This window comes from Callospermophilus lateralis, chromosome 4 (assembly GCF_048772815.1).
Source record: "Callospermophilus lateralis isolate mCalLat2 chromosome 4, mCalLat2.hap1, whole genome shotgun sequence".
Taxonomy (NCBI): domain Eukaryota; kingdom Metazoa; phylum Chordata; class Mammalia; order Rodentia; family Sciuridae; genus Callospermophilus; species Callospermophilus lateralis.
The window spans coordinates 144203644-144230539 of NC_135308.1; the positions used below are offsets into that span (position 1 = coordinate 144203644).

At 35.5% G+C, this 26896-nt stretch overlaps 1 protein-coding gene across 1 annotated transcript in view; it reads left to right on the forward strand.

The window, feature by feature from the left end:
• The window catches only part of Cfap54 (cilia and flagella associated protein 54), a 264100-nt gene that overhangs the window by 65076 nt on the left and 172128 nt on the right, over positions 1 to 26896 (forward strand). Inside the window, exons 23-30 of the mRNA XM_076855417.1 lie at positions 5327 to 5466; positions 8323 to 8470; positions 10602 to 10757; positions 13444 to 13566; positions 21236 to 21364; positions 23014 to 23128; positions 24889 to 24978; positions 25588 to 25714. Of these exons, the coding sequence (XP_076711532.1) occupies positions 5327 to 5466; positions 8323 to 8470; positions 10602 to 10757; positions 13444 to 13566; positions 21236 to 21364; positions 23014 to 23128; positions 24889 to 24978; positions 25588 to 25714 (1028 nt within the window). The remainder of the gene's footprint in view (positions 1 to 5326; positions 5467 to 8322; positions 8471 to 10601; positions 10758 to 13443; positions 13567 to 21235; positions 21365 to 23013; positions 23129 to 24888; positions 24979 to 25587; positions 25715 to 26896) is intronic.

The window sequence follows — 26896 nt, forward strand, 5'->3', positions numbered from 1 at the left end:
ATGCATAATTGTGGGGTTCATTTTGACTTATTCATAAATTCATGTAATATAATTTGCTGCATTTCAATCCTAACTATCTTCCCTCTTCCCCTCCTTTTCCTAGTCCCTTTCTTCTACTTTGTTAGTCTTCTTTTCATTAATTTTTTTCTTTAATTGCTGCTATACCTAAAAGTTGAATTCATTGTGATATATTCATATCTGTACACAGCATCATTTGGTCATTTCATTCTGCAGTTCCTTCCCTTTTCCATTCCCCCTCCCTCTACTATTCTCCCTTCTATGTTCATGGGATCCTCACTCCCCCTTTTTAAAACATTTCTTATTTTTCTCAAATAGGAGTAAGTTTTAATGCTCTTGCACAATACAGTGACTATGGCTAATAATAACATACTGTGTACTTCAGAAGAGCTAAAAGAGAGGATTTTAATGTCCTCACCATGAAGAAATGATAAATATTTGAGGTGATAGACATTTGATCATTCATGTTTATTTAACAAAATATCACATTCTATCCAAAAATATATACACTTGTTAATTAGAAGAAAATAAAACTTAAAAATTTATTATTTCATTCATTACAGTAAGTCTGTGAAGTGATGTGATTGCTTTCACTTTATAGTTGAGGAAACTGAGATAAATTTAATCCTTTTTCTGCTGATCCCACTGTGTTCTAGGAAGAATATCTCAGGGAGGGTAAGGTGCTTTCCCAGGTTGCTCAGGCAGCAGATGGTCAGCCTGACACTTGAACCAGCTCATGTTTTTCTACGACTCTGTTCAGGTTTCAGGAAGTCAAATATCGGACACCTAACATGTGCCAGTTCTTTCAGAGCCTTCATCTTTGCCGTCTATTTTTAAGTGACCCTCTTTCTGCTCCCTGTCTACTGTTTGGCTCCCTGCCCTCACCACTACTCTCTGTGCCTCTTTCCCTATCATTTTTCTTTTATTCTGTGCTATCTGGGCTGGTGCTGGTTAGCAGGTCTTCCTGATCAGTACAGGTGAGAGTTTGATGATGTGACATGAAGCCTTTGTCAGCAGTCATGGTAGTGACAGGAACAAGGGAAATGGAGTTCATACATTTTGCCCACTTTATAGATGAATTTATTAGAACTCTTTGATTAACAAAGGTCTGCCTTTGGACTATAACTTTAAACTTGAAAATAGTAGAATAATGGGTAAAAAGATAATCATCTCCTATTTAATAAATTTCAGCTCTTTTGTCTCTTATTCTCTAAGTATTATCATTCTCTCTGCTCATCTGTTTGTTGGATAATTATTCAGTGTCTATTTTATGCTAGGTACTATGCTAGATGTCATCTCTCCTTCCTATGAAATGTGGTTTTTACCCATCTCCTTGCCACATCAGTAACCCTTGTTTAGATAATTGTGACTTATGATTTCAGCTAAGATCCTGGTTGTAGGTAAGGGACCAGTCTTACCTAGGGTAATGCGTCGAGGCAGTGGGAAGGCTCTACGGTCCAGCCAGCTCTAGGTCTTTTACGTTCTCTCTATATATCTGCGTTCTTTTTACTCTTTTCTGGAAATTGGCTCTCTTTAATTCTTTATCTTTGGAGGAAAAATGGTGGTTCCTGAATTTTTGTATTTCCTTCCATTTCAGCTTTAGAGATCAACTAGCTGGCTCCTGTAATCCTAATTCCACATTCCTGGGAAATAGTCTAATTGGTCCATCCATGTAATGAAGTGTCTAACCTCATTTCTGATATTTACCCACTGGCTTATTTTTAACCTTATTCCTCTCTTTTCCCTTAGTACTCCATCTGGATAGTTTGATAAGGGAGCCTGTAATCTCTCACCTTTTCCTCCAGTGCCAGGGAAGTTTAAACTGCCAGCCAGCATGGTCTTCCCAAGTCCTACTCCTAGCCCCTCTAAAGGCCCAACCACTCTCTTTGCTCTGCCTAAGCCAGTCCATACCTGCTAATGCCTACTCACCTCTTCCCAAGAGTCCCTGTGTAAGTGGTAAACTTTCTCTCAAATTCACCTGGCTGTTAGAATATATTGGCCTTGGTATCAGAACCAAACTTTACGTGCAGGTCCATTTGGCCTTGCAGGGGCCTATGAGATGCCCAGCTTGAGTCAGGCACTCACTCTGAGCCAGTAAACCACATTACAGTACAGTGCAGTTGCTGAATGTCCCCCTTTATGGGGAGATGGAAACTATCAGGAAAGGACTTTAAAAATTGACACAATATTTGTTGAGTGCTTACTCTCCAAACTTGATTACAGGTTTGTGATTCCAAAACTTGACTGTTCAACAAAATGATCTGGAATGCTGTTTAAACAGGTTTCTGGGTTCCCCCATCAGAGTTCATGATTTACTAGGTTTGGGTTGGGGCCTGAGGATTTTGCATTTCTAACAAGATCTAGGTAATATGCTGATGGTACAGGGATCATATTTGAGTACTGCTGTTCTCAGCAAGGTGAGAAAAATGTAATGGTAAGAGTAGGTAGTAAATAACTAACACAGTAAGAAGATTATCTAGTATGTCAGAAGATGATAAATACTTTGGGAAAAAATAAGTAGAGTATGGTAGGGGGATTTGGAAATGTGAAGTGGAAGAATGGAAGGTAGGTTGAAATATTAAATAGGATGATCAAGGATGTTGAGACTTGAGCAGAGACTTGGAAGCAGTGGTTCTACAAAAGGAATGGAGCAAAAGTCCCTAGATTTTCAGAAGTGTACTACTGTGTCTAATAAAGCAAGGAGGCCAAAATGGCTGGAGATTGGTCGGAAAGATCAGAGGTGTGTGGGCAACATTATGAGGACCTTGGCTTTTACCTTTACTGAAATAGGCAGTCGTTGGATGGTTTTGAGTAGTGATGTGGCGTAATATGACTTCTTAAAGGTTCACCATAGCTGCTGAATTGGGAATAGACCATAAAGGGTGAAGGGGAAACACTATCTCTTGTTGCAATTCAATGAGAGATGTAGGTGGCTTGGCCAGTTTGACAGTAGTCGATGGGTGAGAAGTGGTCAGATCCTAAGTAGTTTGGAAAAGGGGTTAACCAGAGTTCCTGATGGAAAAAATATAAAGAGAAAAATAAAAGATGACTCTGAGATAATAGCTGACTAATGGGAGGGATAGAGTTGATATCAACAGAGTTGGAGAAAGTTGTGGATGGTGTAGATTTTGGGCAGTGGGGGATCAGAAGTTTAGTTTGGGGTATGCTGAGGATAAATTGTATGAATCTGGAGTTTAGGAGAGAGATCTGGGCAGGAGAAGGATTTGAGGATAGTTATGTGAGAATTAAAAAGACTAGATGACATCACTATGGAATGAGTCAGAAGGGGAAAAGAGAAGAGAAGTGCAAAAACTGAATGAGCCCTGGGAGGTATCAACACAAGGAGGGTGGGGAAAAGAGGAGGAACTAGACAAAGCAACTGAAAAGGATTGTGGCCTTTGAAATAAAAGGAAAACTAGGAGTGTGGAGTTCTGGAAGCCAGAAAAGTTATGTGTCAAGAATATCAAGAGGAGGTAGCTATAAACTTAATTATTTTATTACTCTTTAGTAGTGCTTGCTCCATTTAATTTCACACCCCCTCTCCAGATTTATTCTGCACCTCACTACAAGGTTAGCCATCCATGAACATACTTGTATCATGAAACTCTGTTAAAACCCCACAAAGCCTCCAGAATTTATAAACCTTAGTTTTTATCATGGCATCTTTTCTGGTTTGGCAATGTTCATTAATTGAACAGATATTGTTATTATTATTATTTTAAAATTTAACTTCTATTTATTTATTTGTTTATGAGGTACTGAGGGAAGAGAGGTAATTATTAACTCAACAACCTTCCTACATACCATTTTATTCTTTTCCATGGTAAATCCTAGAATTAGATGGTATGTTAGTGACTACTTAGTCCAACTCTTATCTGATAGATGCAACCTCAAGAAGTGACTCATTTGCTGCTCTAAGACTTGGTTTCTCTACTTTTACCAGCATTCAGGCTTTGTACAAAAAATCAACTTCTCAGTTTCCCAATTTCCTCATCTACAAAATAGATATGGTAATAGAGTTCAATTCATAGAGCTGTAAGTGCACACACTTAGACCAGATTTGATTTTTGAGAATGTTCTGTCTTGGCTTTTTGGTAGAAATCATGTCCTGTTTTTAACTTATCCATCATATTGCCCATTTTTTTTCTTTAAAGTCTGATTTATCCTTCCAGTTTCTCTTAAATACTCTGTGGTCATTTCCAATACAGGTTCCTCCCGGATTCTGTCTAAGCTGTGATAGTCTAAATCCTATCTCTGCCTGCTTCTTGGAGTCTTCTGCTTTTCTAAAGCCTCCACAACACTTACGATATCCTTTGTAGTCTTTCTATGATTTCATGTGATTTAAGTCTTTTACCTGATTCCAGTTTCATAGACTATGAGACCGTTCCTGAGCTGTGAGGAATCTACTCATTCAGTGCTTAGCTCGGAAAGAAACTTCATAAAAGCATATTGGTTGGTTGATTATATGAGTAACCATTTGATATATTAGAAAAGTTCTGGTCCTTAAGTGGAACATATTCTAGTAATGTGTCATTTATATGCTCACTTCAGTGAATTTATTTATACTTTGTCTCTTACCTGTTTTCATAAAGGATTGAAACAGCACATAAATCATTTGGTAAGATTTTGTACTTTTACACATTTATTTAAGTAGAATACTTTGTAGAAATATCCTTAAAGAAATATATTCTACTAAAAGAAATAGGTAAGTTGATGATTGTCTTTTTTCTTCTGAGCCTCTAGGATTCACCAGTAAAATAATTTATTTTGTCTAATGTTAAATTTGTTAAACTTAAAAGGTATCATGACTTCTTGGAAAGCATTTCTATTTTATTCTTTACTCTTTTCAGTGTTGAATTCTTTGTGCACAAAAGCTCTGAAAGTGTCAGTCAGAAGCAGAAAAGAATGAAGTATATTTCATATATTGGGTTCGGGAAATCTGATTGTTTCTCTTGGAACAGATTGTTCATTATAACAGTATCTATAATAAATGGAGTGCACTGCCGAGATAGATGAAAATGAAATTAATTTGGCTCAGAAGTGATCTTTGTTTTGCTTATGAGGATTTGAAACATCCTTACACAGTTTCAAATTTCCATGCAATTTGGAAATAAAAGAGATTTCAAAATGTGTCTGTCTCCCTTGCCAGTGCCCACTGTTCCCTCACTATGGCACTACTGAACAGAACAGCAAATGTGAATAACTTTAGATGAAATTAGCATGCAATAAGAACTTAGGAGAATTCTTTTCTAAAATATACATTTCTTAAATAAAAATATTTCATGAGACAATGTGCTTTGTGTTGTAGGTTGCCTATCAGGTTGATAACTATGAGTTGGCTAAGAAAGTTTTCTCACCAGTTTGGGATTATTTTGTTGCCTCACCACTCCAGGATGAACAATCCTCTATTTGTTTGAGAAATATTATAATGACTATTACACAGAGAAGGTAATTAGAAATATTATTTTAAGATATTAATTTGCTTACTGAAGCTTTGAATTAATTTATTTTCAATTTCTTGTTAAGATAGTCTGTGTAAAAATATTTCTAATCAGAATTATAATAAGGGCATACATTCCAGGATCTTGAGTCCTTGCTAGAAACTTCCTCTCTAGAATCTCTCTCTCTCTCTCACACACACACACACACACACACACCAAACAAAAAAATTACATGAAAGCATGTGGATGAATGTTATGGAATAAAAATATCAAATGTTAATTGAAGTAGTATCAGTTATGCCAGAAAACACAAATACTCCCTGAAGACTTTCATAACAGGTCAAGGTCAGGTTGGGCTGAAGGTGAGGGTCTGATGGGTGGACTATTGTAATCTGAAGGCTTTTCCTTTGCTTGAAGGGGCTCCCAGGATTAGAACATCAGCAAGTGTAAATAGTCTAGTGGAAGCCATATAATATGGCAGGCTGTCTTTTGGCTTGGCTTTATTGTCATTTTTCCTTAAAGGAATAAAGTTTAAGAGTAGTCTCAAAAATAAGCATTAGTATAATTTCAGGTTGTCTTACCAACAAATTTAAAACCCAGACTCTCCCTCGTCTGTTTGTTAATGCCTGAGATTTCTTTAATAAGAAGACAAAATCTTTTACTTCAATGAGATAAAAAATGCAAATGATGGTTGAAACAATCGATAATGCTTATTTATATTAAAAATATAATTAATTTCAATTACACAAATGTAGTCTTATTTAACATGAACAAGGGTGCTGGGTACCATGGGGAAGGCCTTGAGAGGTATTTTAGAGGAGAAAGACACAGGACTTAGGTTTTATGTAACTGGGTTCATGGAGCAAAATTTTTAGTGTCAAGGCACTGGGAAGCCATTTACTAAGGGGATGTGAGAGGTAGAACAAGTGTTTAGAGGAAGATAATGAATTTGGGGATGTTTTGAGTTTGGTTTTCCAGCAAGATCACTTTGTGAATACGAGATGCCAGTGGATGTATTTGTTTAGTGTTGACACCTCAAGAGGTAGCCAAGGCTAGAGGTAGAGATTTGAACATTGTCCATGGAGATCATCATTGAAATCTTCAAAATGAGAAATATCTCCCAAGAATGATTGTTTAGCAGAAAAGATAGAAGGTGGGCTCCAACTGTGGGTACTGCTTACATTTAAGGAGCAGAAACAAGAGATGGAATCAAGGGAGAATATTGAAAGGGAGCTGCCCAGGGAGTTAAAGTTCAGGAAAATGTGTTGCCAAGGGAAATGAGAGCATCAGCAGAGAGACCGGCCCGTCATATCAGATGCTGATTCAAGGTCAGGCTCGATAAAATGGTCCAGAGAGGTTGACTAGGATGAAAACTAACAAGAGGCATTTAGAGTTGGCCATTAGGAGGCCACTGGTGGAGTCAAGAGAGCCATATCTGTAGCATGATGGGCCAGAGACCATTTGTTAATTGGCTAAGGAATAAATGAAAATGAAAAATCACAACAAGAAAAGACCACTTATGTGGAGTTGGGTGGTGAAGACAAGAGGGAAGTAGGCAGAAGCTTGAGAGGAAAGACAGACTTAAGGGAATAATTTTGGAATGTGGGAGGGTAGGGAGCCCATAAAAAGGGAGAAATGAAGATACGAATAAATGCAAGTGGGGATGCCACTGTAGTGGCAGAGCCTGCAGGATAGAAGAGCACCTGGGATGGGCAGCAGGGGCTGTAGAATGTGAACAAAGGCACATCTGGAATAAATGGAAGAGTTGCTAAGAAGTGCTAATGTGCCATGAATTTGTAGTGAAGCCCAGCTCTTTAATGATTAAGGGCCTGTTTGATTCATCTTTATACCCCAAGGCCCAGAACAGTGTCTTGTATATCGTAGGCTTTTAGAGAATGAAAGAATGAGCAAAATAAAAAAAAAGTGAATGAATAATTGACTTGTGGCAGGGATAGAGAAAGTGGGCAGTGACACCTCTGCGAGTGACAGCAGGCAAATTGATTATTGGATGAAATCAAGGGGTAGCTGAACTTAAGGTGCTAGAAAGGTCACTCTTGAAAAGACTGCACATAGTCTGAGCTGGAGAAAGAAGGAAATGGAGCCAGAAAGAGATAGGTGGGACCAATTGCACTGACAAGTTTCTGAATGTCATCATGAGGATGATGAGATGGTTTGGTTTGAGTTGCAAGGACAAGGGAACTGAAGTTCTCTAGGCAAAGGCAAGCTCTAGAGTTCAACATGGTGGGTATCATCTTCATGTATGACTTAACTAATGTTGGATCCCTTCCTATTTTGAGGGGATGGGGGTATAGAGAGTAGATGGACCCAAAGCTTAAGAGAGGAGCTTTGTTACTAACAAATCCTAAGGTCGATAGAAGAATACTGAAAACAAAGAAGGAAAACTGCAGATTTCACTGCTTTACCAGTGGTTGGCACTGTTGACTGTAATTTAGAAAAGAGAATTACATATAAACTCAGACTTATTAAGATTCTCTGTCTTTAACCATAACTGAGTTTGCTATCAATGACCCTGTTTTCTAACCTTACCTACAGTAATTGTGTTACACTGATAGAAAAGAACTGTATATATTAAAAAAAATCAGAAAACTTTGCTACTAGTCATTTTTATGTATCTGTGGTGTAATATTTCCACTGCTTAATTCTCTTAGTTGTGAACTTGTTGTTAAGGGTAGTTTTTAATTTTAATTTAAGCAACTGTAGAAGAATAGCTACTCCATGCATGTTTGTTGCTGTTGGGATCATTGTGTTGATATAGAGAACAAATGAATCTAAAAAGGCAAGTTCTTGTGCTAAATAGATCATTTTATATTTCTACCTGTAACATCATTTATTTCTTCTGCAGATTATATTCAGATATTTTGGCAGAGACTTCTTCAATCCTTTTATACCTTTTTCTTAGAAATATCTTTGTCACAAGTGACATTAAAATTAAAGAAGAAAATCTTTTCTGTGATAATATTAAAGGCAATGAGGTTTTCCCTGCTCAGCAAGTAAGTGAGTTAAAGTGACTAAAAGTGTGGGATTGTGTGTCCTGTCTTGTGAATGAAATGAGACACCATTGTATGGGTGTGTCACTTTAATCTGATTTTTCCACATAATTTTTTATGGACCCAAGTTTATGTTTTTTTCTCTTCTTTTCAGTTTATCATGTTTCTTTTCCTCTGTGTACAAAAGTAGTATTATTTCAGAATTCAAAACTGTATAATGTGTAAAGTGAAACTCAGTGTAATTCTACCACTTCTAAGAATACTATGATTTCATTTCATGTGTTTCTTGAATTTTTAAAAAATATACATGGATAAACCTATTATTTACAAAAAATAGGATTTGATCAACTTGTTGTTCTGCAACTTTCTTTTCAAATACTTTTTATAATAAAACTTGGACATAGTTTCATGCTGTCATATATCAATCAATGCCATATTCTCTTTAATTGTAATATTGCATACCTTTTGCAGAGGCAGGATTTCAACTTATCTCCTATGATAGATTTTTCAGGGGTGTTATGATCATTGCTCTACATACATCTGCAACCCTGAAGTGCTCTTACTTTTACTAATGATCCTACATTAATTTTTAAAATTCTAGTCTGAAGTTGTCTCTGTTCTATCCCTTTTTAAAATTTATTTTATTTTTTTAGATGTTGATAGACCTTTATTTCATTTATTTATTTATATGCCGTGCTGAGGATCAAAGCCAGTGCCTCACATGTGCTAGGCAAGTGCTCTACCACTGAGTCACAACCCCAGCCCTCCCTTTTCTTTAAACCAACCTTAACTATAGATGTTTTTGCCATCTGGGTTGTTTGTTTATTTTTTCAGTTGTTTTTTTTTTTTGTACCTATCTATTTCCTCTTCTAATTAGTTACCTAATAAACTGTTCCATGAGTGTGTGCTTGTTTCTGGTGATGTGAGAGTTAAAAAAAAGAAAAAATGACCTTTTTTTTTTTATTATGTAACATGACAATGCAATGCAATCACTATCAAAATATTATTGATATTCATTACAGAACTAGAAAAAGTGATTCTAAATTTTGCATGGAATCACAAATATCCCTAGATATCCAAAGCCATCTTGAGCAAAAAAAAAAAAAAAAAAACAAAACAGGAGGCATTACTCTAATTGATTTTAAAATACTATAAAGTTATAATTGAAACATCATATTATCAGAGCAAAAACAGACACAGACCAACAGAACAGAATAGAGATCTTAGAAATAAACCTACACCCTTACAGCAAACTGATTTTCAACTGAGTCATTAAGAACATGTGTGGAGAAGCCATCCATGAAATACATTAAGATCTTCTCTCGGCATGGTAGACAAGTTCACTATCCTGTAGAGTCCAATTACTCACAACCATTAACCTGTACCTAAAACATTACTTTCTGTTTCTTCTTTCATCATATCCAGTATGAAAATAAAGAGAATTTTACAGTACTTCAGTGAATTCCAGAATGCTAAACTACCATTCTAGCAAAAACTAGTTGTATGGAAATTTTTGGCTACCAATCATCAGCTTCCTTTGTACATAATGTTTTATGTATATGCAGGAAAATAATGAAATCTTTCCCCAGGAAAGGAAAGGAGAAGAAAGGATTCCTATTCTTTTTAAGTTACAACAATCTTGAAATGCTAATTGCATAGTTTACTTATGCAAAAGCATAAGTAGCAGAAGTATAATGAAGATTAGTTTGCTTTACTAAAAATTTACCATTTTCTCACAAATCAAAAAGGGAAATTGAAATCTATTTATCAAGTTGGGACAATGTTATAGAGATGTAATATTTTCATTATTATTTGTTATAATTTATGGTTTTGAAAGCTAGATTTTTTCTAATATTAAAATATAGCCAAGGTTTTATCGCACCAATACAAAATGTTTGGTTCCTTTTTGTTATTAGTGGTACTTGTATTGTTATACAAAAAAATTCTGAAGTTTGAGATAAGATTGTATTATTTACATGTAGTGTTCTTGGAGAATTAGAATTGTTTCTGAATTTAGATTTTCTTCATGTTACTAGTTATAAGCCACAAGGATCACATTTCCTACCCTTCCTCTTTAAGAAAATAGTTAAGCAGTTCATGCTCAGTTTGAGTAACAAAGCCCTTTTCTTTACAGATTGCTAGACTGACTGAATGTGAGAGAATATTAGTGGCATTGGAACTTAGCATCTTTTTGAATGATTCCAGTTATGTCCTTCAAGCTGTGACTCAGTGTTATGGCCTCCTTGCTCCTATAATATATCACAATATTGTTTTGATACCTGTTGTACAGGTAAGGGTATCCTCCCAACCCTGTATAAGGATAATTTTATATAGGCAACTCATTTTGGAAAAGAAAAGCAGTATGTCTCCTGTAAGTACAAATAGGTCAAGAAAAAGTATTATAAAATTTCAGCAGTTAACTGAAAACATTTTAATAAATTATGTCTGGGCAAACATAAATAGGGACATAACATGTGTTTCTCTGAAAGTATTGAGCTTTGCTATCTGTAGTTAAATATTGGCAATAAACTTTTCTTAGTTTTTAAAGTTATTTCTTCAATTTTCATGTTCTTATAATTTTAGAAACAATAGTATATATCCAAAGCATGTGATTAAAACCATCATCAAAGGAAAAATATTGTGAATAACCTAAGAAGCATATGTGGTAATGGAGGAGGACAAAGGATTGATGAGATCTAGCAGAGGGAATTATGTTAGTTGAATGTGCTTCTCAGCAAATAACCATCAACCTAGTGGCTTAAAAAGACATCCACATACTCTCTCATTGTTTCTGTGGGCAGGGAGATTGAATACAGTTTAGCTGGGTTTTATGTTTCTGATCTCATCAGTCTGAAATTAAGGGGTTGGCTGGGCCTGTGATTTTATCTAAAGCTGGAAGTTCTTTTTGCAAGTTTACTGGTTAAGTTGGCATTCCTATTCAATGGGAAGAGAATGGACGTTTTAATAAATGGCAATGAAACATCTGAATATTCATTAGAATGAAAATAGAGTTTGACCTCTATTTATGCTTTTAAGCATAAATTTAGACTTTAAGAAAGTCTAGATGTAAAGGTCTTTAATACAGGGTTTGGGGGGTGGAGGGCCTTTCTAACTGAATTTCTAGAAACAACAAGAAACATGTGTGACAAAAGGGACCATAAAAAGATTGTAGAAAACCTATAGATTTGGAAAACAGATCTCCAAAGCTGATTAAGGGTAACTGACAAATTCCTAATAAAAATTGGGCATATGATATGAATAGGCAGTTCTTAAGAGAGCAAATTCAAGTGGCTGGGAAACATGAAAAGAAGCTCAAACTGTGAACATTCATAGTAGTGCATATTAACTTAACAATATAATAAGATCTGTAACTCCTACTGGTGAAAATATATGATAAAGGCATTCTCATTCATTGATGAGGGAAATGTGAATTATTATAAGCTTTTGGATTTTGATAAAGCAACTTTATTTTTAATTAAATTAAATCAATTTTAAACAAAATTAAAAACAGATATACCTGACTATAATTCTTCTACTAGTAATTTATCTCGTAGAATAAAATTTTAATAAAATAAAAGATACATTTATCTGACAAAGCAATATTATCATATGTTATTTATCCCCCAGGATAAAATTCCTAGTTGACAAATTGCTCTGCCTTGCTCCACCCCTTGTGCCTGGATCCATATGATCTACCTACTGGGGACACAGTGCACACAGTGGTCATTGATTAGAGTATGCACTGTGTCCCTGGAGGGTGGTGCTTCATCCTCTGTGGGCATTGCCTCAAACCTGGTGCTCATGAAGTTGCTACTTAGAGTTGGTACCTGGGTATTTGCTGGGGTGTTCTTGGTCATGGCAAAAAAAGCCAGGTACAAGGACAAGTGACAAGTGCCAGATATTAAACATCAGCTATAAAAGTGTACAGTGTGAGATTCTGGGAAAGGGCTGAATAAATGAGTGATGCACATTAGCAGCAATGCCTAAGCATTGTCCCTGGAGACTTGGAGTGACTCTTCACAGGACAGAGTTGGAGGAGACATGCAGAGTTCAGAAAAGTGTGCATAAATCCCATTTTGTAAAATAATAACAACCTTCCTTCTGTGTATGATGATGTGTGAGTGTTTATTATTATTATTATTATTATTATTATTATTATTATTATTATTATTATGTAATTATAGAAGCTGTGGGGGAAACCACAAGGGTGTTAGCATGATTTGGGGATATGGAGTGGTGTGGTGGCAGAGGGTGATCATGGAGAGTAGGAATTTAAAAAGTTAAAAATACTTGCCATTGGAATGGTAGCTGAAAGCAATTAATATGCTTCAAAAGAACTAGTACTCATGTATTAATTTGTCCTTTGGAATAATCTGAATGATGAATAGATGGCTGCTATCTCAGCTCTACTTTTCTGATGCTAATATTGTTCAGAAGTGTGTAGCACTATTGAAAGCTAAACTTAATCATCTAGCTCTTGATCAAATTCAAGATTGTATAATATGAAACAAGAAGAATAGGAAGTAAACATCAATATCAATTGATTTTGGGGGGGCATGAATGGTTTTAATTCTAAAGAAAACTGCATTTCAAGCTCCTGGAATCACTGTATAATATTTAATATACCACATAATCCTCTATATGGTTTTTAAAGGTCCTCCTAAGCCTGAATGTGATCATTAGTTTCTTACATACACGTGACACTCAGCCTTTATCTTCTATAATACTTGTCAAAATATGCTTTGTTTTATATTTACTTGTATGCCTGTTCTGTACTCCCCACTATCTTTCAAGTTATTTTAGGTAATTGACTCATCTGAAAATTGAATATATACACATTCTTTTATGCATAATAAATAGTAAATAATTATTGGTAACAAAATTTTATGGCTTAAGACTCATGATTTGAATATGAAATTGTGTAATGGGTAAGGATGATATTTTAACACAAATATCATTGTGCTTATGTTTTTTAGATCTTGATAAAGTGCTTAGTGGTTTTGCAAGGAGTTCTGAATGTTGTCCACTTGAAGAAAAATATTTCGAGTTTTGAAAGTATACAGCACATGATAGCTTGTTGTATCTTCTATGTAACAAAGGTATTTATCTCATTCTTTGTCTAGTGTTACAGAATTTAGGACCAGTAATGATTTAGAAAGTCAAACTACTTTTAATCACAATAATTACAACACTTAAAAATAGCATCGCCAATGCATTTTTAGATCAAAAGTAAATGTAATGTCTAAATATTGTAAAAGGATTATCTGTTGTTGAACTTTTTGGCAAAATTGTGGCACTTCACAAACAAAAACTTGATGTTCCTGAAATAGCTTTCATATATTTTTAGGTGATAAATATAGTCACATAGAATATGTTTCAAAACCCTAAAGCATTAATTACATACTTATTTTACTGCAGTCAGCCTGCACATCATCTTCTCAGCTTGTGATCTCAGAGGCACCTGCAGGCAGACCTGTGGCATCTGAGCCCAGGAGTTGGGTTAGGGCATTGGGACTCAGAAGTTATCTGGAGATTTTGCAGCATGGTTTTGATTAAAGGATTAATCAGTAAATGAGGGGTATGATAATGTCATGAAGTAGACCAGAAGAAAAGGCAGAGTAGGTAGAGTCTAAGGATGATTATGGGATTGATGTGCAGCACCCTGACCTGAAAAGAGGCGAATTCAGTCTGTATCAAGGAAGAGGTATCTATCTGTCTATCTATCAATCTATCTATCTATCTATCTATCTATCTATCTATCTATCTATCTGGAGATCTGTCTGTCTGGAGATCTAAGCAGGAGAAAAGATGCAGGCAAAAGTATGGTCAGACTATAAGCTCATATTTCATTCCTTCATGTCACAAATATATGACGTATGCCCAAAGAATTAGAGGAGGGCCTCATAATAGCTGAAAGAGAATAAATCATAGATGATACCAGATTTTTAGCTTGCATAATGAATGGTTGGTGGTGACACAGAACAGGGAGACAGAAAGATCACTAAGGACGGAACACCTAGGAAATGAGACTTCAACATGCATTAAGCAAGAATTACAAACTCAAATGCCTATTGAGACCATGTGGATATAAAAAAAAATTGTGATTCTGTTGGATGTAAGGCTAGATTTGTTGGGTTCTAAGTCAGACTTACCTGTAGGCATTAAAATTCGTTAAAACAAGGGCTGGGGCTGTAGCTCAGTGGCAGAGCACTTGCCTAGCATGTGTGAGGAATGTATTGGGTTTGATCCTCAGTACCACATTAAAAAATAAAGGCATGCTGTCCATCTACAACTATATAAATTTTTTAAAAAAATTGTTAAAACCAAATAAAAAACAACAAACCAAAGCTATCTCACAGAGCTTATAATTTAGTGTGGGAGGCAGAAAACACATACACATATAAAATAATATAATTCCATGAAGCTTTAAAATAGAAAAGCGGTTAAGGGAGAGAGGTTTATGGGGCTGGGTGACTTTAGATGTGACGACCCTACATAAGAGGAAGGATAGAACTAAAACAGATGGCAGAGAAACAGCTTTGTAGGCAGAGGGCAGGAAGAATTATGTGAGCAAATATACACGGAGACTCAAGGCCAATTTTAGCCTATAAATAATAGTAGTCTAAATGGGGTAGACCAGTGGTGGAGCATTGATTTCCAACCTGTTGACCTGAGAGCTTTTGAAAGAAGCTTGTACATCCATAGGTGTGCCTAGAACTCTTTGTACACAGAATCAATATATTCTCACATATACATTTTGCCTTTTGTTGCAAATATGTGCAAAAATAGTTGAAATAGTTAACTATTTTTATTGTAGCTTTCAGTTAATGAGAAGAGTTACTAGAGAAGAGTTACTGTAGCTTAATTTTTAGGGAAAGCTGTTTATTTTTATGTAAAGAAATGGAGGAATTCTGATAATTATTTGCGATGGAAAGAAATCATTTATCTTCAAACTTTTTATCAGCAACTCTAGAAGTTAAAACACCAAAACAACATTGGTAGAGTCCTGAGGGAAGAACACTAAGGTTCAAATATTAATAACCAGGAAAGATATCATTCATTTGTCAGGGCAAAAGTAAACATTTTCAGAAGTGCAAGCATTTGAAGTCTTCTGCCCTGGTACTTATCTGAGGAAAACACTTGGGGAAATACTCTATCAAATGACAATTGAATCAGAACAGAAATCCCAAGATAGGGAAAGACAAAAAAAGAGAGGAATAATGAGAGCATTGAATCTTGCAATATATGTATTATTAAAATTAAATAGACAATAATGACATGACTAGCACTTTGTAATATAAATGCTAAGTAGGGATTCTTCAAAGAGTAGAGTCATCCTTGAAGGCAAAACTTATTTGTAACGTAGAATAAAATTTGCATCCTGTTCGGGATGGGGGCATATGTGAGCAGGTGGATTTGTGGACTATAGTTGTATGAACTTATTTTTACATAAAAACACATATAACATAAAACTGTTATTTTCTTTGATAAAATATATATATGTGTGTGTACACACACTTGCGCACGTGCGCGCGCGCATACACACATTTAAAGATTATTGGGAACATGTTACCCTGAGCAGAACTTTAAAGCCTAGTAGGAGTTCCAAATTGATAGGGAGGAAAAAAAAAGAACAGGGAAGAATCAGAGAAAGGAAACAAGAACAGGAAAAAATGGGAGAGAGGAAAACTGATGATTAGGTAAAAGTAAGAAAAGGGAAAAGGAGATAGTATTTTTGGTGGAATCAATAGAAGTGTATTATTCGGTTCACTAAGTGTGAGTGGTCTTAGAAGACAGTGATTGCCAGACGGGCTAGAAAGTCAGGCTCTAATGTTTATCACTTGAAGAAACCTGCATAAAACAAAGTGACAGATGTTGATTGATAAATGGATAGACAAAGGCACTGAGAAAATGCAAACAAAAATAAAGGAGGAAAATGGCAATTTTCATATCAGACAAAGTAAGAGTTAAGGTCCCCAAACATTTATCAGGACAAATAAAGGCATTGGATAGTGTCTTTCAAATCTGTCATGTACCCTTCCCTGCTCCTGGATGGCATCTTGTCATTTGTCAGTGTGAGGGCTGTCTCATTGTTAAGTACTAAAGATAAAGTCTAGCCCTAGGTTTGATTCCTAGGGCTGCAAGAAAAAAAAAAAAAGAAAGAAAGAAAGAAAAGAAAAAGAAAACAAGTCTGAATTAAAACAAAACTCAATTTTTTTATAACAGCAAATTAAAGAAGGAGAACAATAAGATTATATGAAAAATGCCACAGAGGCATTTAATAATACTTAGCAACCTTTTCTAATAAAATTTCTAATAAGTTAGGAATGGAAGGAAGCTGTTGAACAATGATAAAGACATTTACCCAAATTTTATAGCAAATATCATATTAAATGGCAAATTTCTGAAGTCATTTTCTTAAAAATCAGGAATAGAAAAGAGATGCTGACTTTCAACAGTGAGATTTAGTATATTTAGAGGTTCTCTCTTATGTAATAGATGAAAATACGATATTAGGAAAGAAAGTGTCATTTATTTATAATTATGAAGGTCTCAAAAACCCAGGAGAAGTTAGCAAAAATGATTAGAATTATAAAGACAGTGTGTCAAATGATTATATGTGAAACATTTATAAACTGATAGTTTTTTTCCTCTACTAGTAGTTAGAATGGAGAAACTTACAATGCATGATATTTGAAACTTAACAAAGTGTCAAAGAACCTAAATAAAAGAACTGTGAAGTCTTATCAAAGGATATAAAATAAGATCTGAACATATGGCAGGCCATACCAAGTTCCCAAAGAGGAAGATTTACTGACATAGAAATGTAAATCCTTCCTAAAATAACATTTAAATTTAATGCAGCTCTAATCAAAATCCCAATAGGGTTTCTCTGGAACTTATTAGAATAATTTAAAAGTTCTCAATAGATATTAAAATTTACCATAAGGCCATTTTAATAAAAAAAATTGGCATTAACAGAATAGTGGGCAGATAGTTCAGTGGAAGGGATTAGAGGATACAGGAATAGCTCCAAATCTACAGAAGAAATTAATATATGACAAAGTTAGCAATTTGATTCTTTGAGGAAATAATGGTTTATTATAATAGTTGATTTAATGGAAGATGTTGATGTAACTGACTATTCCTCTGAAAGTAAAAAAAGCCAGAGCTCTGCCTCAACACAAATAAGGTCCAGATGCATTCAAAAACATTTGTATGACCTTGGAATCAGGGGACACCTTCTTCAACAAGGCTCAGAATATACAGAAAAACACAGACAACTAATTACCTGATAGTTAAAACATTTTTTATGGCAAGACACAGTAAGTGGAGCTTAAAATCTGTGACAAATATAGCATTATATATATATATATATATATATATATATATATATATATATATATGCATATAGATATATAGAAAAATAAGTGACAGATACAGGATTATATGATTAAATATTCAAGTTGCCTTAAACGGTAGAACAGATGAAGGGCCATCTTTTGAGGTAGACAGGAGCCATTAAAGGGTTTTAAACCCAGAAATAATGTAATTAGGTGTGCATTTTAGGAAAAAAGGAATTATTCTATTTGAACAATAGCTACCAATTAGAGAGTGATAAGACCTGAGTCAGGGTATAGTTTGAAAATGAGAAATGATAAACTAAACTAGTGTGGAAAAGTGGGAGGTAGAGAAAATGGAAAGGATTCAAGAGTTAACTTATGAAATAGAATTGAGAAGCTAGACACCTATCAAACATAGGGTACAGAGAAGGCAGAGGGAAAGGCCAACTGTAATATCCACCTACCTTGCCTGGGCACTTGGGCATAAATAACAATTTTTTGTTGATCCTGGATGAGAGTACTTTGTGTGGTAAAGGGGAGAAGATAGTGAGTTTTGAACAGACTGAATTTTGAGGTTTACAGGATGTCCAAAGAAGTGTCCAGTAGGCCTGGAGTACAGGAGAGGCCAAATATGTATAAAGATAAGGAGGTCATTAGCATATTCAGTACAAATAGATGATGTCACCTGCGGACAGTATGTGGAATGAGAAGGGAAGAGGGTTATTTAAGAATCTCAAGGGTGCACGTAGTACAAGGGGCCAAAATATAGAAAAATATGTGCTTCCAAACTCTAGGTAGGGTGAAGAACTGGAGAGTTTGATTAGTCCCAAGCTGTTCTGCCATTCCTATTTCCTTCCTAGCCTTGACAATCTTCCTGCTATGTCAGTTTTTTCATTGTCAGAAAGCACCCTGGAAAGCACCCCTCTCCTTTTCCACTGCTGCAGTTATACTTGCATATTAATTAGTGTTGTATTGGGCCCAGAGCACTCCTTCCAGGGTTACTCTTCTTTAGAATATCTTCATCTGCTTGACCTTCCCTGCCAGGCTCTCCCATAAAGGAAATGGGGGTGTGGTGGTGGTGTCTCTTTCAAATACAGAAGGGCCAGGTTGCTCTCTCCTTCTAGGACATTGGACATGGCTACTCATTGTACATTTATATAACTAACAGGGGCTATGACATGTTTCTTGAAGAAAGGAGAAATTATTCCAAGCCATCTTACCACTTGCCAGTTGCACTTTTTCTACTAAAAACCAACCAACCAACAAGCCAATTCTACTTATCTGAGTACTCAAAACATCTGAATACTGGTGGAGGGGAGCAGGGAAAGGAAGCAGTCATTTTCTGACAGCAAGGGAGGTAGACACTAGTTGTGAGTTCTAGAGATTTGAGGAGAAATGAAGGGCTTAGGCACTCCCTGATGAAGACAGCAGAGAGTACCAGCTTAGTGGAAATAGGATTCCAGCCCATGTTTGAGCTCACATACTGCCTCTCTCAGCCTTGGACAGATTTTAGTACAGAGGGGTGTTGGGAATGACCCTGTGCACCTTCTACTTGCCATCCAAGACTCTGCCTGCTTCTTCCCTCACTTGAGGAATCCCTGAAATTCAAGTGATGTTATTAGGGAAGACCCTAAATGTGTTTTGAACATTAAAAAAAGAATCAATTAATGTCAGTGGAGTATTACTTGAACTGTATTAGCCTGAAGTTGTCATTCTAGAAGCTCCTTTTGGCCTGGCCTACAGTTCCAGAATCCTGGCTTGCTCCTGAGTCCCAGGTTTCAGGTGTTTATTAGCTGTTAACAATAATAGATCTTCTCTTAGAGCTTATAAAGGGCAGTCAGTCAAACAGCTCTGCTTCTTTTCATTGCTCTGTTTTAAAAAAATCGGTTATATTTTCACGTGGCTCAATCTTTTTTCTTTAAACAGCAATTTTTTTTTTCTTCTAAAAAAGTCACCAGAATTCCAAATAAAGGGCCACTTCTGAGGTTCATCAATCTTAAATGTTTCATTGTTTTAAAGTTTTGGGGCACTAAACATCTGGTATTCTTTTGACTTCTGTCCATCACTTGGAATGCTGAATAGAATTATTCCTTTATATTACTCATCATTGGGAAAAACCCCTTATCATTTACTATTTTCTACTAGCATATAGAAGTAAGGGAAAAGGTTATGCAGTTTCTTTCTAGGCTCAGGTTATAAGCATATCAGAAAGCAAAATTAAGGAGAGTGGAGAGCAAAATTTACTAGCTCCTTTTCTAGTTACAAAACTTGCCCCCTCTCATATTTCCTTTAAATGAGATTGGACCAATGTGCCAAGCATTCAAGGTACTGTAAGATATAACCCCATCTAGCTTTTTAAAATTTATTTCACCATTTTCCTTCCCACAGTCTGTTCCACAGTCACCGTTAGTTTTTCACATTGTCCTGGTTCTGTAAAGATATTTCCACTTCTTAACAATAGGTAGGTCCCATCAGGTCTCGACAACCCCTTATTATTTTTTGACAGCTTTATATATCCCTTCCCTGCATAGGAAGTAACAGTTGTTACTTAAGTACTAACTTACTCAACTCAACAGAATATATCTATACCTAGCAAGTTCATGCAAACTTATTTAGACTCTTTTAGTTACCCCACAGGCTCATGATTAATGTGTCCTCTTTCTCAGACTCATGAGCACAGCAGGATATATACAAACCAGATTACTGGCCAGGGAAGCTTTCTTGGAGTTGATACTAGAGCTCAGGCTTAATGACAAGGTGGGAAGGCATGAAGTCCTGAAACGTGGTGTCAGACATATATTTGGCTCCACATTTAGTAAGATTAAAACAAAAGGAGGTAATTGAGGTAGGGCCAGAGTAGAGAAGGCTAGAGAATAACCACTGGAACTAGGAAATGCAAATGAGAATGAGAGGGTAGGCCTTTCCCTCTTTGATCACAGTGTAAACTTCCCCTAGTATCCTTGGAGAATCTGCCCAAACCAACTTATCTCCAGCCCAGTCCTCTACAGATGTCTTAGAAATCATTGATTGACATAAATGTCCTTAAGATACCACGAGGTCAGTCTTTGTGCCATTTCTAACAAAGAGCAATTCAAAATAGGAGGTGATGTTTATATGTCTTCAAAAATGTGTCAACATGGCATTTTTTTTAATAGTTACTGTATCAAAGGGCATGTGGCCATCTGACCCAGAGAGATGGGAAATTCATTATTGATGAGATCCTGTTATTAGTTCATTTAAAATAGTGCACATTGAATTCTAGGGAAATAGAATCTGGAGGTAAACTTCCAGTTTCCTTCACAAAAACAGGGAGGTTCTTAGATCCCCAAATTTATGGGACTTTGAATTTATGAAAGATGATGTATCACACTGAAAACAGACCAAAAGCATCCAACAGAAATAACTGATACTTACTTTTAATTAGATTCTACGTTCATGGAAGGAATATGATCTGGCAGCAATGGTTATAAATTATGGAAAAAAGATGTTGGACATCACAACAGAGTGCAGGTCACTATTTGGTAAGAATGATCCAGAAGAAATGCCAGATGAGGTAATTGGTTTTTGGTTTTCATTTTTACACATGTATTTAATGGGGTCTTTGGAGGGCTCTTTCAGTATCATTAAACATATTAGAAAATTATCTATTTTTGATTTGTCATATTCACATAGAAGAAAAGTAATATAGGTAGGAGTTTCTTTTTCTGTCTGTTGTTGTTTCTTTGTTTTTGAGTTGTGGTCAAGAAAATAAAGGGAGCATCTATGTTAGTGTGCCGAATGGTCACTATTACAATACTGGCCATCAGTTAGGTGATGACTGAACTTCCTACACCCAGCTGGACATTAGACTAAAAGCTCTTTTGAATCTAAGATTACATTCTGGGTGGGTCACTGAATATAGTGAATACACATCTGAGCTTTTTAGCTTGTGTTCAAAGTAGATTTCTGAAACTCATCGCAACACCTGAATTCTCTTCTATATGAGACTGCTAATTTTTGAAACTAATTTTTAATATGTGCTTCCCAAGTGTGGTTCTTGTAAGAGCTTATGCTTTATATTGCCTTTATTTGAAACTATGTGGGTTAAATGTTTTTATAGATCAAGTTTTGAAATGTTACTTGATTTTTTGGGTTGCTGAGGCACGCTAGGAATTACTTGAAGCCCGTTGGTTACTTGGTTTGAGAGACTTGCCTCCAGCCCTGTTTGAGATTATCCCCATTTCTGTCTCCATTATATTTTGAGATAGAAAACAAGAAAGTGTTATCTGATTACTTGATTACTTTTTAAGTCAGCATTTGTTAGCCAAAAAAGCTCCACAAAGCACCACTCCATTACTGGGAGACTTTTAAAATTCTAATGCACCACTCTTGTGGTGGTGTTGGTGGTAGTGATGGCATTGTTTTGTCTAGAGAGAGTTTTGACTAAGCTGTTGTCAATTGGAGTCTTTCACCCAGTGTTTACTGAGAGTCCATTCAGCTAGCTCCTTTAAATTGTCCAGGCTTTAACTCAAGACTCTCATTTTACATTACTGTGGGGCAGGACCTTGCACCACTCTCTTGATCCAGTGGAAGGTTGTGATGTTTCCCTCTGACTAGGGTTGTTGGGACAGTTGTAAGGAGTCTGAAATCATTAGAGCCATAAAAAGGCTTGGAAGATGTCTGGGAATAGGAGAGAGAGAGACAGCACATTTCGTAGGCTGAGACAGAGAAAACATGATAGGGAGTTGAGTATAGACAGGCCAGTTCTTAATCCACTAATTACAGATACCATTATATTTCAGTGAAAGGCAGAGTATCAAAGGCAATTAGCTTAGTTGTAAAGAAGCTCCATCTGAGAAAAAACGAATAAAGAGATACATTCCTGAGGGTGGCCTAGGATGGGAAATACAGTAGAATGAATCAGATATAACTTTCCTATGTTCATATATGAATACACGGCCTAGGGATTTTCTTTTGAAAAGACTTTTAGAGACATATCTTCATCTGCTTTAAGAAAAGAGCTTTGACTATTTTCTATGAAACTCTTGGTACAGTGTCTGCCTTTTAGTTAAAACATAATATCTGTTATTATTAATTACTAATTGGTATTGTTTAATCATGTATATCTTAGTTTTGCCTACCAAATATGAAGGAATAATTTGAAGAAAGTTATTTGAGAATGACAGTTTTTATAGCATTCTGACATTTAATCAATATTTCTAGGGTTCGTCTAAGAAATCTGTAAAAACTAAGAAGCCACAACAGATATTGTTGCCTGAAAAATTAAATGAACAATTGACCTTGTTGGAGACACACCTACTCAAACTGATAAAACAATGTAAAATTCTCTTTTGTATATGTCTATGCAGCAATTTTCTTAAACTGGGAAAATATTTTGCTAAAGGGCTTAAAATGAGATTAGTGTTAGGTAAACCCAATAAAGTTCACGCAGTGCCTTTACATTATGTCGTTAATCCTAACAATGCCTTATTAATATGGAATTGCTAACTGCCTTTTACAGATGTGGCTAATGAATATTAAGTGATTTATTCAGAGTTCTGTAGCTGGCTTAGACTTGAGCCCATGTCTTCTGACTCCGTAACAGGTTTTCTAAACCTTGACACTATCGCCATTTGGGGCCCATTGGTTCTTTGTAGTGGGGGACTGTCCTAGGCATTGTAGAATGTTGGTCAGTATCCTTGGCCTCTACTCATAGAAGCATAACACACCAAACCCCTGGTTGTGACAACCAACCAAGAGGCAAATGTCAAAAGCATTGGCGGTAGGGTGGGGGTAGGATGGCACAAAATTGAGAATTACTGAAAGCAAAGATGCAGTTGAGAAAGGGATGGGGTAATATGAGGGATGGTAAGTGGCTTGAACCTTGGCCTGCTAGAGCAGAAAGAGAGAGAGATTAATTTTGGGTCTTTATACTGTAGTAATTTCAAAATAGATTAATGTGTTAATGGAACAATTAGTATTTAGGAGTTTGCAGTTTGGAAATCTGCCTGGGAAACTGATTTAGTTTCCGATGTTGGTTAGTGTGTGTGTGTGTGTGTGTGTGTGTGTGTGTGTGTGTATAATATGGCATATATTGTATATATAATATATTATATATATAATATGGTATATATAATATAGTATATATATAATATTCTAAAGGAACATGAGAGTACCCAAATTTCTCCCACGTGTGAGGCTCCTTGTTTAGACCCAAGGTATTCTGGGAATAGACTATATCTGTAGAACTGCACGTCCCTCCCTCAACTATCTTACTGGGTGCCTTAGTTGTACTTTGATGGTCATACTATTTCTGAATTACCTGAATTGTTTCCCTCTCTCTTTCCATATACTCCATGCCTGTTTCAAGCTGAATTTATAAATTGAACCCAGTGGCTTATTATTTCCATAGTTAGTAAACCAAGTTTTGGAAAAACTAATTATCTTGTTGCACCTAAAAAGTATAATTCCTTAAATTAGAAAATGTTTTAGAAACATGAACTAATTTTCAGATACCAACAGAAACATTTTAATGAGAAACACAATGTGAGATTACTAAGTAAACAGTTCAGTAACAACACCAATGATAAAAATAAGTTTTGTATACAGTCTGCTGTGTACTAGCCACTATTTTAAGTATTTTTATTCACTTTAAAACTCAGCCTATCCCATATATAACAATCATTTAAGGAAAGTATTGTTATTAGCCACATTCTAAAGATAAGGAAACTTAAGTAAAGAGAAACTAAGTTACCTCCCAAGGTCTCACAATTCAAGAATGTCAGGGTTAGAGTTTGAACCCAGTCTGGCTCTAGTACCTATGTGGTACTTTACTGTTATTTAAAGATAATTTTATTACAATGGAATTAATATAATTGTTAGATTTTGGTGGTGAACCTTTAACTTTTTGGAAAAAATAATAAAATAATTGAAATCATTGGATTCTTTTCAAAATTTAATGCTATAATTGATATTTAAGACACAATTTAGAAGGAATATTTGAGTATTTCCTATTTTTCCATCCCCTCCAAAGAATTTTTTATTTTTGGTTGTTCATGTTAAACAGAACTACAACTTATTAATTTTCTTAAACCTTAGATGTTTCGGCTGAACTCTCAGGAGCAGAAGACCCTATATTTCTTTACCCTGTGGTTTTAAATTGGTCGGTGAAAGGTGCTGTGAAAGAAGGTAGGTGACCTGATGTTTGTGTGCTGCTCACTTGACTTCCCACTGAAAGTTTTTATTCTGTAGATTTTGTGTCTGTTGTTTATATAAAGACTTCATCTGTTCTAGGCAGAATTTTGGGGGTTCTTATCTGTTCATGAATAATGCAGTACCTTGACTGCCAAGTAATAAAGAGACTTAAATGGGTACCTTATTTAAAGACAAGAAAGACTACTTTCATGATGGCTTATTTTGGTAGTGAGCAGTTATTATGAAACTTACAAAAATGAGGGCATTGAAGAAAATGCACCAGTGATTTTTTAAAGTTCATCTATGAAGAGAGCAACAGTATTGCTTAAATTTGGAGTAAAATATAGTAAAAATTACGACAACTGGTTTTGACAATTATCAGTATTTTTTTTCTGCAGTTAGTGATACATTAGAAATGACTTTAATGAAATCTTTCTCAGCACTGAGATTTTTGGAAAATAAATTAAACATAGACTGTAAAGGATTAGTTGATCTTAGAAAAAACAATAGCTCACATCACATTAATCTAGTATTAAAATGTAAACTTTCAATGCCAGTAACTAAGTGTATTGGTAACTGTATGCGAACTTCTTCTTTTTATAGTTATGAAATTTAAGCACAGACCTAGATTCCTGGAATTTTTTACGCAAGTTATGCTTAAATGCCTGAATGATGAAAAATTTTCCCTTTTGGTGGAGATAACAATTCCTGTCCTTGACTTCTTGAAAAGGTACTTGTAATATCAGTTTTATGCATGGTAACAACTTCCCAAAACATGAGCAGCATTGTCCCTTTCAAATACATGGGGTAGATGAAAAAGGGTAGTGTATGCAGTTACCACCTGGGAGAGAGTGAAGATTTGTGTGTGTGCATTTAAATAATGACTAAATGTAAAAATATTTATACAACTTCACTAAGAAATGAGACTAGACCATGTTCAGATTTCAGGCAGGAAATAGATTGTCTTTTGCTATTTGGTTAGGATGGATAATAGCGTCCGTCTCTCTATCAGCTCCCTTTCACATAAGGGTTCGAGTCCAGTTTGGTTGTTTATCATGTGCTTCTAATGCCTCTATCATAATGAGCAGAGCCATTCTTTGGGGCTTCCATTTGTGTATGTGAACGAGAAGCTCCTCAATAGATAGCTTTAGGCTGTCCTTCTCATTCTCTAAGGCTGAATGATTGTCTTTGTTTCCAAAGAAAATGATCATGTCTCATGCCAATTATGAGAGATGTCAAATAAATCCAATGTGTCTTCTTCACAAGTGGGCTTCTCTTTCACAACTGGGAATAGATCTGTTCATCCCATTTCAATTAATATAAACATCAGTGGGGATATAGCTCAATGGTAGAGCTCCTTCCTAGCATATGCAAGCCCTGGGTTCAATGCCCAGTACAGCCAAAAAAAAAAAAAAAGTAAATATCAATAACATGAAATCTGTTTTGAAAATGGCAGCAAAAGAGAGGAGAATCATTTATTTAAAAACACACAGAAATATAATTAGACCAAGAAATTAAAGAGGAAATTGCTTCTGTGAAATGAAACAAGCCACGGTAATCAGAGAATGGGACAGATCTGGAGAGTTCCATTCAATTAAAAAAGATGTAATCAAAATTAGGCATTTAGAAGTTTCAAATAATACTGTTGATACCAAAGAAAACCAGAAGACATTTTCAATGTGAAAATGGAAAATTTGGGAAATTTGAAAGGCTGACTGTGGAAGGTCCAACCTAATAATTATAGATATTCCAAAAGGGAAAACAGACTAAGTGGCTTAGAAGCATTGAACAAAAGTATAGTAAAAGACCAGAGGATGGAGATGGAGCAGTATAACTGAGTTCGAAACAAAGGTAATGATTTCAATTGTCAAAGCTGAGCCGATGTTTTAGGTTGTTCTTCACCAAGTCAGGG